This window comes from Lutjanus erythropterus, chromosome 12 (assembly GCF_056507025.1).
Source record: "Lutjanus erythropterus isolate fLutEry1 chromosome 12, fLutEry1.hap2, whole genome shotgun sequence".
Classification (NCBI taxonomy): Eukaryota; Metazoa; Chordata; class Actinopteri; order Lutjaniformes; family Lutjanidae; genus Lutjanus; species Lutjanus erythropterus.
The window spans coordinates 13474196-13487295 of record NC_139328.1 but is presented as its reverse complement, the minus strand read 5'-3'; the positions used below and the strand labels follow the sequence as shown (position 1 = coordinate 13487295).

At 39.5% G+C, this 13100-nt stretch overlaps 1 protein-coding gene across 1 annotated transcript; it reads right to left on the bottom strand.

Moving 5' to 3' along the window:
• Positions 1 to 3673: 3673 nt before the first annotated feature.
• Positions 3674 to 12483, bottom strand: opn7a (opsin 7, group member a). Its single transcript, XM_084731547.1, has 5 exons — positions 12216 to 12483; positions 10995 to 11157; positions 10562 to 10689; positions 6715 to 7049; positions 3674 to 4685 (listed from the first exon to the last, which is right to left on the bottom strand). Exons 1-5 carry the CDS (start codon positions 12301 to 12303, stop codon positions 4059 to 4061), a joined length of 1341 nt encoding a protein of 446 aa, XP_084587673.1. The 5' UTR covers positions 12304 to 12483; the 3' UTR covers positions 3674 to 4058.
• Positions 12484 to 13100: the final 617 nt, after the last annotated feature.

The following is a 13100-nucleotide window of genomic DNA, read 5'->3' as shown; positions in this document are numbered from 1 at the left end:
GCCTTTTTCCAAGCTTTGCCTGAGGGGAGGTCCATAGTCTCTGCTCTGTTTCATTACAAAATTATTTGTACTTTTGTGTACTGGTTCATACAATTGTGGCATACTCCTCACTACACAATGTTTTACCTTAGCTTTACCCAAACCTTGATCGACTGGAAAGCCATTGAGACATTCAAAATAAACTGTGCATACTATGTTTCTACAATTCCAAAGTAAATGTTTTATTTCATGCATTTCATAGATTGCACTAGACAACTTGAGCTGGTATTGTTTCTAGTTTTGGACTTCCTTTAGATCTTATTTGTTTTGCCTTTGAAACTCGTTAATGGATATCAATAGACTGAGGACATGACTGAAGACTCTATGTAGTAGCCCAATTCCACACAACATTACTAAGTGTAATGTGCAGCCTGGTAGCTCAGTTGGTGGAACGTGCACCCCATGTGCCAGGGCTGTGGGTCTTCTGCAGCAGCCTGCAGTCCTTTGTTGTGTGTCATTCCCCTACTCTTTCTCCCCCTTTCCTGTCATTTCTTCAGCTGTCCTATAGATTAAAGGCGTAAAAGCCCAAAAATTATTTTAAAAAAACATACTAAATATAAGATAGTGCTGAGAGAGTACTGAAAAATTATATAATACACCAAGTTGAGGTGCATACTAAAAAGCATTTGACTTTTGACCTTGCTGTTGATGGCCACTATTCTTCTGCACAAATGCACAAAGGAAATGTAAAAGTTCACCCAGCTGGAGAAAATTACACAACTGATTGTGGATGGAGGTAAATCAGCTTTGTGAAAACACCCCAGAAAACATTTTTTTTTTTTAAAAAAAAGACTTGTACTTGGAAACTATAATATAATTTGGTTTGCAGAGAAGTGTGACAGATATTTTAACATTGATATTTTTGTACACTAACTGTAAAGACAATGCACTAAGACAGTCACATGCTGTATACAGTTAGTATGAAGTGTGTAACTGGGACAGATTGAATATCACATCACTCAACAGCAAACCCTTTAAAGGGACAAGGAACAATCCAGAATTGGGTCAACAATATGTTGGTATCCACCAATCACAATCCAGTAAAAACACCAAGTCTGAGCCTGACTTTACCCTTTAAACGACTGCAAAAGAGCCAAATAAAATGTATATATTTTACCAAATGTAGACAATAATTAGACCCTGGAACACTCTACATATAATAAACAATCAGTCCCTCCAGAAAGTTGTGATGTTGCAATTGCAACAATTAACGCAACAACTTGTCTGCAAATTTGACCAATCATCATAGCAGTCCTCTCCACGAACATCATACATGTGCATCTCAGTGAACGTGCTCACTGTTTTATTCACGTTGTTGTTGTTGTTTTTATTTTGTCATAATAAGAAGAATAAAAGGTTTGTCAGTGTTATTGACATTAATTAATGATCTGTGCACTTTTATATTTTAAAATATTGTGCTGTGGTGAGTTTGAGCTCCAAAAAGATTTTTGCCTCTTCGTTGAAAAGTCACCAGGTGCACTTCACTCAAAAATGAAGCATCTTCTACAATTTCGTAATCCTTAGCCTTCTCTGTAAGGTTACCAAGAACACAAAAAGTTTTTGTACTTGCTCCCCCAATTTCTTTGCGAACAATGACTGAAAATATGGCAACAAATTTTTAGAAAAGAAATAGGGCATTTCTAGGCCACAGCAATCCCAAAATCCTGGAAGGACTCACCAATACTTGTTCTGAATACACAGGCATTTTTTTAACATGACAGTATCTGATAGAAATGTCATTTTTCCTGAGTTAAACAGTTTAAACATCTGCTTTAACTTCTCAGAGTACACCTGACAGGAAGGTGTACTCTGAGAAGTTTCCCTTTTACTGTTGTCATTGAAAAGACTTTTTGAAATCACAATTTAATGGACCTTTTAATGGATTACAGATGTGATGATAGAATGCTTTTGCAAATCAAACGACGACTGTTTTTATTTTTTTACCTGGTGAGTTTAATAATATCTTCATTAAATACAAGAAAATTAATCCCTCCATGCCATGACCGATCAATGATAAAGTCCTTGGATACAAATGTGGACAGGCAATAATAATTACATCCATTTTATATCAGATTTAAGGACACTGTTAATATGGAACCCTGTTGATCAGTAGATAAAATCTAATTAAGTACTTTTGTTGATAAAGCAGTACGCCTTTCAACCTAAGACGTACAACATGACAAGATTAAAAAACTAGTAAAAGAGCAATCTTTGAATTAGCAGTTGGCATATGGGATATGCTGATATGATGGGTAACACTGAAAGTGAAACAACAGTTTGAGTTGTCAAAGACAGATTCGGTCCTGAGTGATTGCCCAAAACACATTCAAGACATATTTACTTTACACAATGGATTCACACACAACAACAATTACAGACAACATGAACCTAACAGACTTTGTCCACTAATGAATTTATCTACAGCTGCATTATTTGGGTTTCATTTGTCTTTCGTCCCTTTACTGTCTCTCTGTTGTACTGAAATAAATGAATACAACATTGTTAGCCAGTCAAGTTAAGAAATATTCCATTCTCCTTGTACCACATAATAAAGAGTGACTTTAAGTTCTTATAATACAGGTAGATCGACATTATTGTGTGGTGCCATAATAATGGGGTTATGATGATAATTGATCAGCATCATAAACTATATACCTGCAGTTAGTTACCAAGTGTAAACATGTGCTGGCACAGTAAAGGAAGTATTAAAAGTTTTTAAAATGACATGGCTGTAAGTTGTAATATAGATGTATGCTGCTGTAATAATTAACCCAAATATGAATATGATGTAATTTTAGCCATTAGTCATCAGTGACAGTGTCATACTTTGTTCCCAGCCAGTGTGATTCCCTGAGGTAGAACTCAGGTTTTTAAGATAATGATTGCAGCAAATGAGTCAATGACTGCTAAAAATAATAACAGGCTCTTAATAATGTCCACAAGTATTTCCACAGCACAAAAAATATGTTGAGAGTGCAGACTGTGAGCTTTAATTTGAGGGCACCATTAGCTGTAGGATCAACAGTTGAAACATAATAAACATTAATCAAGTTTTGATCTTATTCATAGGATTTTTACTTGTTGGTGAGCAATTAAAATGAGCAGAGAATTCTACACTGAAACCCAAAAATAAGACCTTTAATTGCTAAAGATATTTTTATAATTCACTTCTTTGTCTTAAGAACAGAACAATATATATTATTTTGAATGCTCATGTATTTTTAGTGCACTCTATCTAGAATATTTAATGATAAAGAGAAATACTTTTATAATCAAGAGGCATGAAAGTGGCAAAGTTAAAACAAGATGCATCTAAATTATTGAAAATATTGAAAGTGTCTCTCTATCTAACTTGGCCAACCTAATGCATACTTGAAGGTAATATGGGAGGCAGGTGTTTATTAGTTAACACTAGCTGTGTTTAGTAATACACACATACAGTAAATCACATGGATGATGCTCCTAATAGTGCATCAAGTAATGTTTCAGGCCAGACTATATTAATTTAAATAGATATTTAAGTTGCTGCAGTTGAGCAGGTCTCTAAAACTGAATCAGGGTTTAAAAACTGGCTCTGACAACTTAGTTTGGGAAATGAGTTGCTGGAAAAATCCCAACCCTATCCATCTTAAGCCACACAGCCCTGGCACAATACTTTAGAGGTTAGTTTGACTCGAACAGCAATACGCTGCTCAATGCCACGCCAAAAATAATATTTCAGGGATACATTAAAAGCAAACATTACAATACAATTAGATTGTTTATGTGTTGCAAATGAAACACCCTTCAAATTATAGCTGTCTGCACTGAACCTCAAAGCTGTTCTGTCATATTAATCCAAATAAAGTCCAGTAGGTGACATAATAAATAAGTTGCATGGCTGCTGCCCAGACACAGGGAGCATACATTCCTGAATAAGATTTCCTGAAAATATAGATTAAATAATTTAACATCTGCAAGAAAATAACCTGCAAAGTAAGTCCAGAGATATCTGTAAACTTTATAAATTGAGAGGAATGTCAGGGCCAAGCCACCTTTGCATGCCCAGGAACCATCTCTAAATTAATATGGAAGTTGTCTATTTCTGAAGTCCTTTTTGCACACATGGTGGCCAGCAGAGACTTCTTGTGAGTCTTCTGCTGATGTGTTTGGGAAACTGGAGCGTCCAGATCTTTAGACGAGTCTCCATTGGCCGCAGGGTTAGTGACACCACACATTTGAGGGTAGTGTCTGAAGCATTCGAAAGTATCCTTGCACTTGTCACAGCTGTGGTCCTTCAATCCTACCATGGGAGGCTGAGCAGAGGAGTTGGACGAAGGGAACTGGTTTGTCTGTCTGTGGACTGTGCAAAGTCTGGCCCGGATCTCTGGCTTGGAGCAGCACTTAGCTGGCCCCTTGGAGCAGTGGCAACCCTTCAGGCAGGCGTGGCAGAGAGTTCCCAGGTCCCTGCGCATCACCCTGCGAATGTTCGGCCTCAGCATTAGATAGATGATGGGGTTGTAGATGGTGGAGGACTTGGCAAACATGGCGGGCATGGCAAATGCCAGAGGAGGGATGTTCTCAATGTGTCCAAAGGCTGCCCACATGGACACCACAGCATATGGACTCCATGCCGCAAAGAAACCGATGCAGACAGCCACACTTAGCTTGCAGGGGAACAGAACATAGTAGAATTAGTATCATTTATAAAAACAGAAAGGATGACTCAGCAGTTTTGGGACTTTGGTTTACTACTCATTTGGTGCTCTAGTCTAGTGAGTACGTACGGCAGCAGGATGGTACATGTGGAACTGACTCAAAATAAATTACAGTACCCATGTTCATGGTAATAAAGAGACATAACACCCACTGAACACTGTAGCTCATTCAGCACCATGCGATTGATCCAACGAAAATCTGAAAAATGTCTAATTGGATAAAAAGCCCATTTGACAACAGTCTATTGTCCCGCAAACAAATTCCCGTTGCTCCAAAAATACACACTCTCCCTACAATTATTACTCCAGCGCCTGCTGACTATGCCATCTGTCTGTCTGCTATCTTTCTAGCCACAGGCTGTATTCAGACACAATCAGGTATTGCAGCAATGAGTGCAGTGTGTAGAACATAACCACCATGAAAAAATCAGGAAGTTAAGTTTTATTTCTCTGATTCACTGGCACTCCCTCTCAAATAGACGCAAACCCTAGTAGGCTTGGTGTCGGTATTTTGCCCAATAAACTGCAAGCCAGAGCCAGATGTCAAAGATGGCCTGAAATGAATGAGATGCCTGCTGTTTTTGCTACGTCTGATTCTGTCTGAATGTGCGCTTACACCAAAAGATATTTCAAGCGATTTTACTGTTGTAGACAAATTTCCAGTGACAGAAAAAGTTTTATCTCAATTGGTGAACGCCCAATCACCCGAGTCGTTAGGGGTTAACACTAATCTAACCCTACTCCTAACCAAAGTGCTGGGAGAGTGTATTTTTGGAGCAATGGGAGTTTTCAGGATAACGGGTTATTTTGGACCCCCTGAACAACGTTCTGCTCATTCCAGTGTTTTTCATGTTTTTGGACTACAGTGGATGGCACAGAAGTATAAGCTATAGCAGGCTTTACATATACTAGCAACACTTACATCAATTTGTTGTTGGTTGTAGTCTTTTGGTGCTATTTGGTGACAATATAGAATATCACCAGACTTATCCTTTAAAAGCACAAGATAACATCTAAACAGTGACTTGCCGATTCGGCTGACTGATTCTGAGATTTTCTATTCACAACCTTAAAGATTTATTGACCAACATCAGTCACAGCTACATGGGCAGAGAAGCATTTTTGTGAGCCTTTTTTGTTTAAATCAGAGTTATTCTTATGGAGAAGGGTATATGATGATGACCATTTATCAGCAACGGCAGCAGGAGCTTCTCATCCATCACAGTACAGCCAGAGCCAATTCCTGCTAATGAGAGGCTGCATCACTGGAGGATCTATTGAGGTCACTGCCAATTTCTTCAAACAAATGGAGGAGTGAGGAACTCTCCAGAGGACTCTTGTCTCTGAGGAGGCACTTTGATATTTTACCCCTGAATCACCACCACATTACCGTATCTGCATAACCATTGGGGTGTCAGTTTTGTTTTAACTGATGGGCACTTCTTTCTTTTTTTTGTTTTGAAGTTGCAATGAGATTGGACAGGCAAAAGTGATAAAATGTGATACCAGTAATCACAAGTATGACCAAATGACTGCACCAAGGTTGGGTGGTAAGGGATTACATGTAATCGGGATTACATATTTAGATTATAGAAATAACTGTAATCAGCCTATGACAGTTTGAAAAAATGTGTAATTTAATTCAATTATAGTTGAACTCTCAGAGTTCTGTTTCAGACTTTTGTTTGTGGGTGTGTATGCGTCTTCTGGGATGTGCAGACACAGTAATGATGTGGGCAAATGTGTAAAGGTGAAAAGAGATTAACTGAGTAAAAGAGATTGCAGAAGCAGAAAGAAAGAAAACCTCACAAACTTCCTTCGTAATAGTCATTAATAATGCTGCTTTATAAGATTACTCTTCAAACATTAATTTTGAGTCAGTACTTAAAAGTTAGACTCGAGCAGAAGTAGTAAAAGCACTTAGTGGGCCAGTGGTATCTCTGGCATACATAATTTGTTTATCAGACTTTCCTCTTACCTTAACAATAATTGTCTGGATCCTGCTCATGTGTGTGTGCCTCGATGCATGCTGCTCCATGTTCTTGCGGGACGCCTGCACTGTGATCAGGATGCCCGTGTAGGATGCTATGATAACACAGCAGGGGAGGATATAGCAGAAGATGAACAGTGCCACGGTGTAGGAGCGTGCTGTGGTGTGCTGATTGGACAGGCGCCAGTCAATGCAACAGGCGGTGCCATAAGGCTCTGGTCCATATTTCCCCCAGTGGGCCAGTGGGGAGCAGGCAAACAGCAGGGCATAGACCCAAGCACAGGCAATGAGCAGCCGGCCGTGAACAGAGTTGAACCTGTTCCCTGTGAAAACAGATTGAGTTTATATTTTATTATCCATGTAGTTGAAAGATTCTGGCACGATCAAGCTTGGCATACACTTTATGCTTTTAGAAATACTGCTTTTAAACATTTGTCAGGTGGCTGGAACAGCGTGGACAGTATGGCTTGTCCATTTTGCAGGGAGAATTGGACGTAAACTAGCTACATTTTACTGTCTATATTGTCCATTCACATGAGATGTTCGGTTGCCATGGCGCTGTTTACCACTTTGTGCAGGCCCAGTAAAGAAAAAAAGAATTGACACTGAGGAATCGACTCGTGGTTCTGCTTCAACTGTGAGAAAGCCTGACAACGCACATCCAAAATTTCATCTGAACATCCGGGAGCAGTCGATTGGTATCTTAAGGCAAAAGTGTTTATATCTTCTCCATCCAAAGACAATGCGAAAAGCCTTTCAGCATAGAGAGGGGAGATGAGCTAAATGTTGAAATGGGAATAACAATGCAGACTTTCAACTTCAAGTGTGTTGCACTGATTTTTCTTGATGAAAAGGGATAGAATCAGTTGCGTTTTGAATTCTAAAAAGAGAGCTTGAAAGAGGCTTGCTGTCATTATGTCTGCATTGAAACCTGCCTTACTCCATACATGAGGGAGATGTAAGGATCAGACAGTTCTCCTTCACGATGGACAAAGTCAGAGGAATCAAAGCAAGGAAACCCGCACAGAAGAATGTGAGGCCTCTCGTGTGCAAGTGCTACAGGTGCATCCTGCAAAAAGACAGACACTGTGGGGGAAATTCACAAAAGGACTGCACAGTTTTTGCAGTTGCTAAACATGCACAAATAAGACAAAACCTAAACCCTGTAATTCTCAAAGTGCCCACAAAGGGTGAAATGCACCCCTCACAGCGCTCGCAAGAAAATAGCATTTCAGCGCTTCAGTGCTATTTGCACATATTTAAATGAGGCATTATGCATACATTTGGCACAAATTGGGCCCTTTCTATGCAAATGAGTCTCACTGCAAAACAATTCAATTCACAAACACCAGTGCTAATAGCAAAACGTAGTTATAGTGAAATTATTTGTGTCCCCACAGAGTTGGTGGTAATTGAAGCACATCTATAAGGGATGTCACACTCTTTCCAATGATCATGGCAGTAATCATTGTAACCAGGCAAAGTAATCATACATCATATGAGCACAGATGGCATAGAAAGCCTGATATTTACCATGAGGGAATTGAACAGGAAAACAACACAAACCATACTGCTGTGAGAAACAGATATGATGGCTATGCACTGTAACAGTCCAGCACAGGACAAAGTAGGAGAGAAAACAGCTCTTCAAGCACTCAGAAGTGTGTGAGAGAGAGCACACAGTTAAAGCCACCCAAATAACAATCAGTCTGATAAAACACTCAATACAGAGTGACATCCTGCAGATAGAAACAAATGAAAAATTAGGGGTAGTTAATAAATAACTACAATAGTTCTAATCATTATTCAAGTAAGTTCTCTTTTGAATAAAAACAAATTAAGATATGAGTGGAAAGTGCTGGTCTTCCAAGTATGTTTTTGACTCAAATGTAGTTTAACCTTTTCATATGATATGATATTTCAGTGCACCTTAAGAACAACTGTTATTGGGAATTCTATAGAAAATTGCACATGATCACTTAACATATGCAAAACAAGGGCAAATTTTATTCAGGTGCAAAACGTTATGGGCATGTAATATATGTTTTGAATCAGACAATGAGATGAGCTCTCATGACCAAGGCATTAGGAGCTTTCTCAGTTGACTTGTGATGACTGTATGGTCTAAGTGACGTAACTGACAGTTCTGAATGGAGGGGGGGCTTGAAACTCCAGGAAAGATGATCCTTGAATGGGCGTCCTGCAAGAATATTGATTCTACCTCCTGGAGATGAATAAGGGTTATTCTCCTCACCCATGCTCAGATGTGTTTTCTCAGTGGTGAATCAGTGATAGAGAGGAGCTTGACACGTCAGTCCAAAAATAAAGCTCTCTGCTGTAAATGGGGAATAATCTGAGCTTTTCCATTATCAGTTTTGGCCGTGCTGAATAAAACCTTGCTGTGCTGATTTGCATTTCCATACTACCTTTAACGTGCCGACCTATGCCGAGTTGTGCCCAGGATGGAGTGGGGCCAAAAATAACAATGCAGGTGCAGTGACGTCTCACCAACTGTGACCAACCCGTGATGACCCCCATTTCTCCCCCTCAAGCAAGTGTGTGTTGCAAGACTCAACTCATGTTTGTGCAGGAGAGCAGAGAGAAGTGTCTGTGTCCAGCTCTCAGCTCTTTTGCAGCTTCTAACTGAATCTCTGTGGTTTGTAGTTAAGTTCCTTTCCTGTGTCACTGTTTGTACTCATAAGTATCTGCTTTTTATTACACTGTCCTGTTTGCTTTCAGCTGATAGATTTTGTGTTAAGCTACTGCTGATGAAAATGCAACCTTTCCCGATTTAGTTGCTTCATAATAAAAACATTTGAATAACAAAATAACAAAATATTTTTATTGTGAAGAATTTATAGGAAACAAAGTGCCACTCAGCTCAAGCTAAGCTCATTAAAACATCTTCAAGTAGGTAACCCTGCTTTAGTGGAAATGCAAATCCCTGCCATGCTGGACTGATGTGGTGTGTCAAACCGAGTCAAGCCAGCCTAGCACATGTGTATGGAAAAAGGGTATATGGTCACTGGATTTTTCAACTGGATTTTTTGGACAGGAATTGGTGCTTTCTGCAGATGCAGAGACCAGTGCCTGAATCTCTTTTTTTCCATGGCAAGAAGCAGATTGGCAGCTGTATTCATTTGGCTGGGTTGCTTAGAACAGGGTAATTATCTGGATTGATGGTTGTCAAGCTATCTCAAGAAGAGCAAGATTAGTTAGGTGACTGCAGGCTTCTCGTTAGCCTGCAAATGGACAAAGATAAGGCCTCTGAAGCATAAAGAGGTGATTGGATGACGAGTGATCTTGCAAGAGGTGAAATTATATGTAAACACCATGGGTGTCATTAAATGTAATGAAATGAGTGCTTCTGTAAATATGCAGAGGATGAGATACCAAAGGGAGACATTAAAGTAAATGCAATCAAAGAGAACATATCTTCTTCTTTATCTATCTATCTTTTTAGGTTAACATTTTGATGGAAGACTGAAATGGCTCAGAAAATTCACTTTCATTTTGCATTACATTTTGTGTTTGTGCTTCTAATTGGGAGTTCCTCTGTACAGAAACCCTTTTGTGACACTGCCTGGGAAAACACAATTTCTCGAGATAAAAAAAAAGGCCCCATTGCACTGCATTAACCAACATCACAAGTAATTCCTATTGAGTGCAGCCCTTGGACTTGTCAGTCATCAAAGGGAGGCTAATGTGCAGTGCTTCATGGAGGGATTATCATTTCGTTGCCTTCCACAGATAAATCAACAATCAGCCACTTAGGGATGTGATGGTTAATCCTGTGTCATTTCATTGGACAAAAATAGCTTCTTTGAAGACTTACCATAGTGTGGATAACATACTTTTACAAAGCACACGATGCTTAGCAGGGTTAGAGTGGTCAGACTGCAGAGGCCAAACAACATGCCACAAAAAGCGTATATGGAGCACACTGTTTTCCCATACAGCCACCTGCGTAGGAGTTCAAGGGGGTGTGAGAAAGTGAAAGAGGACAGTGCAAAGCAAAGACAGGGAAGAAAGATCAATGAGGGACAGGGTGAGAGGGGGGAAAGAGGAGAAAAGCATGAACATGTCTGAACTCACAGGCAATCATACTGCTAAGCAAGCACATAGTTAAATGAACCATGAAATATGAAAGGGACTCTGATATAAAAGCAATACCTACACACAGTCTTCTATGAAAGTACCCCATTCTCTGGTGGTGAGAACAACCACTGTGATACCTGTTAATGCTACATAGGTGCCAGGTGTAGTACCTGTGGTAGAAGCTCGAAGTGATCGCCATGGGGTAGAGGGACAGAGTCAGGCCCAAGTCACTAACAGCCAGGTTGATGATGAAGTACTCGGCAGGTTTCAGGAGGTGCTTTTTCTTGTACGAGACGTACAGCAGCATGCTGTTGCCAAACAGCGAACATACTCCTGAAGGAAACACATAACAGAAGCCCTCGATGTGAGGGAGTGATGATTGTGTGCCACAAGGGTGAGGTGCTTAATGTCACAGCAAATTGTTTCAGCAACTGTCTCAACACGTCTGAATCATACTGCGCATTTAAAGCAATAGATTACCATTTTAGGAAATTCATTTATTTGCTTCCTCGCACAGACTTTGATGAGAAGATGTATTTAATGTCTGTCTGATTATTCTAAGGCTGCAGCAAGCAGCTGGTTAGGTTAACAACTGGAAACAGCTAGCCTGGCTCTGTCTTCTGGCGCCTATGTGATTTATCATTTCATAATTCAGTAAAAGAAACTTATATTGGTGTAATTTCACTATGCTGAATATTCATTTAAAGCCAGATGAGAATTATAAATTAGTCCTTCAGAGCCTTTGAATGCAAAAATATCTTTAGTCATGTCAAATCAGTATAATTAAACAAGAGTATTTAGAAAATAAATCTTATTTTGAAATTGGTTTCCTTCTAACAGTGTGCAGCCAACTACTACATTAAATGTAAGTATTCTCATGTCATGCTGCCAAGATCAGAGACTGAGATGAAAGTTAACATGGGCATGTTTTTTTTTCAATGCATGTCCCAGCCATAGAATTCATTATCAGAGAGGTCCTTGATTATTGTTGTGTTCAAAGAACTGATAATAGATGAACAGCTGCTGCACTGGCTGCCTCACTGAGTCTGCACATTCATGTGTGCGTGTCTGAGGAAGGATAGACTTACGCAGGTATAGAATTTATACATAAATACAATAAACATAGATGAAAGTGACACATACACACAGCAGGTGTTAAATATAGGTGTAAGTGGAAGACATATCACTTAGTAACACAGTCAGAAATACAAAGGTAAACGTGCTTCCAAGGCCTCACAGTGTGCTGCCTTGCTTCACGCTGTTACTCATTTCAGCCTGAGCAGAATGACTAGAAAACTCATTGACAGCATTATTAGTGTTATTAACTCTTTAGCTTCTGTTCAGGAATAAAAAGGACAACATGGGTTGGAATTTCTGGAAACTTAACTCACCAAAAATAGAGTAGACCACAGCCACTGTGATGTCCAGTGGCACCGGTATGTTGGAGTGGAATGCAATGTCTTCATCTAAGAGTGCCATCTGAAAACTGAGCAGAGTTTTTCATGAGCAGTACAGTAAATCTGTGTATTTAAAGCCTTTATGAGTAGGATTTCCACATTTCAGGCCTTGGCTCCAGTTGATGAACCAAAAAACAAAGACGGCAATGCACAGCGCTGCAGGTTGTTGGCTACCAAACAAGAACCTGCAAGCAAATGAGACTAAACTGATGACCTTCTGCAGCAGTGTTGCTCAAAAGGTTTGATCACATGGTGTAAAAAAATATATATATTTCCCATGAAAAATGTAAGGTTAATTCCATATGTATAAATCCTGCTTTGAAAAAAATGTTGCATTTACTCAGGTGAAAAAAGCTTTATGTAGAAGAGTGCATGCAGAAAGGGTCAGTACAGGTAGCACAGGGAGCCTAATTGACAGTTCCTCTGTATAGAAAGTGTATATTTTCAAATTTGTGATCACAAAAAATAAAAAATTAATCTCTGCTTAAAGTCACAGTTAGCTGTGAGGTCTGCTGCATGTTTAACTTTGGGGTTAAGGCAAAGCTCATGTTGAACAGACTAGGTAAGCCTTGTTTTTAGCCCAGCCAATTGCTGGAAATGCTTTTTGTTATATCTTACTGCATACTGTAATATGGCTCTTAGGAGAAACAAGATTCTACACTAAAGTAGCTGTTGATCACTTGCAGCGCTTCCTGGCTGGTTAGCTGGCTGGCTGGCTGGTTTCAAAAAGTGTGAATCACTTAAACCACAAGAGGTTCTTGAGAAAACAGTTATAAATGTGCACAGAAAATATTAGGCTGATGGGTCCAGCAATATGAG

Bases quoted from the DNA above. Each gene is read 5' to 3' on its own strand.
- opn7a (XM_084731547.1), bottom strand. From the start codon at position 12,303: ATGGCACTCTTAGATGAAGACATTGCATTCCACTCCAACATACCGGTG. The intron at 10,690-10,994 runs GTACTACACCTG...ACTCCTACGCAG, and splicing joins ACTTCGAGCTTCTACCACAG to GTGGCTGTATGGGAAAACAG. The intron at 7,050-10,561 runs GTAAGTCTTCAA...CTGTTTTCACAG, and splicing joins AGTATGTTATCCACACTATG to GGAACAGGTTCAACTCTGTT.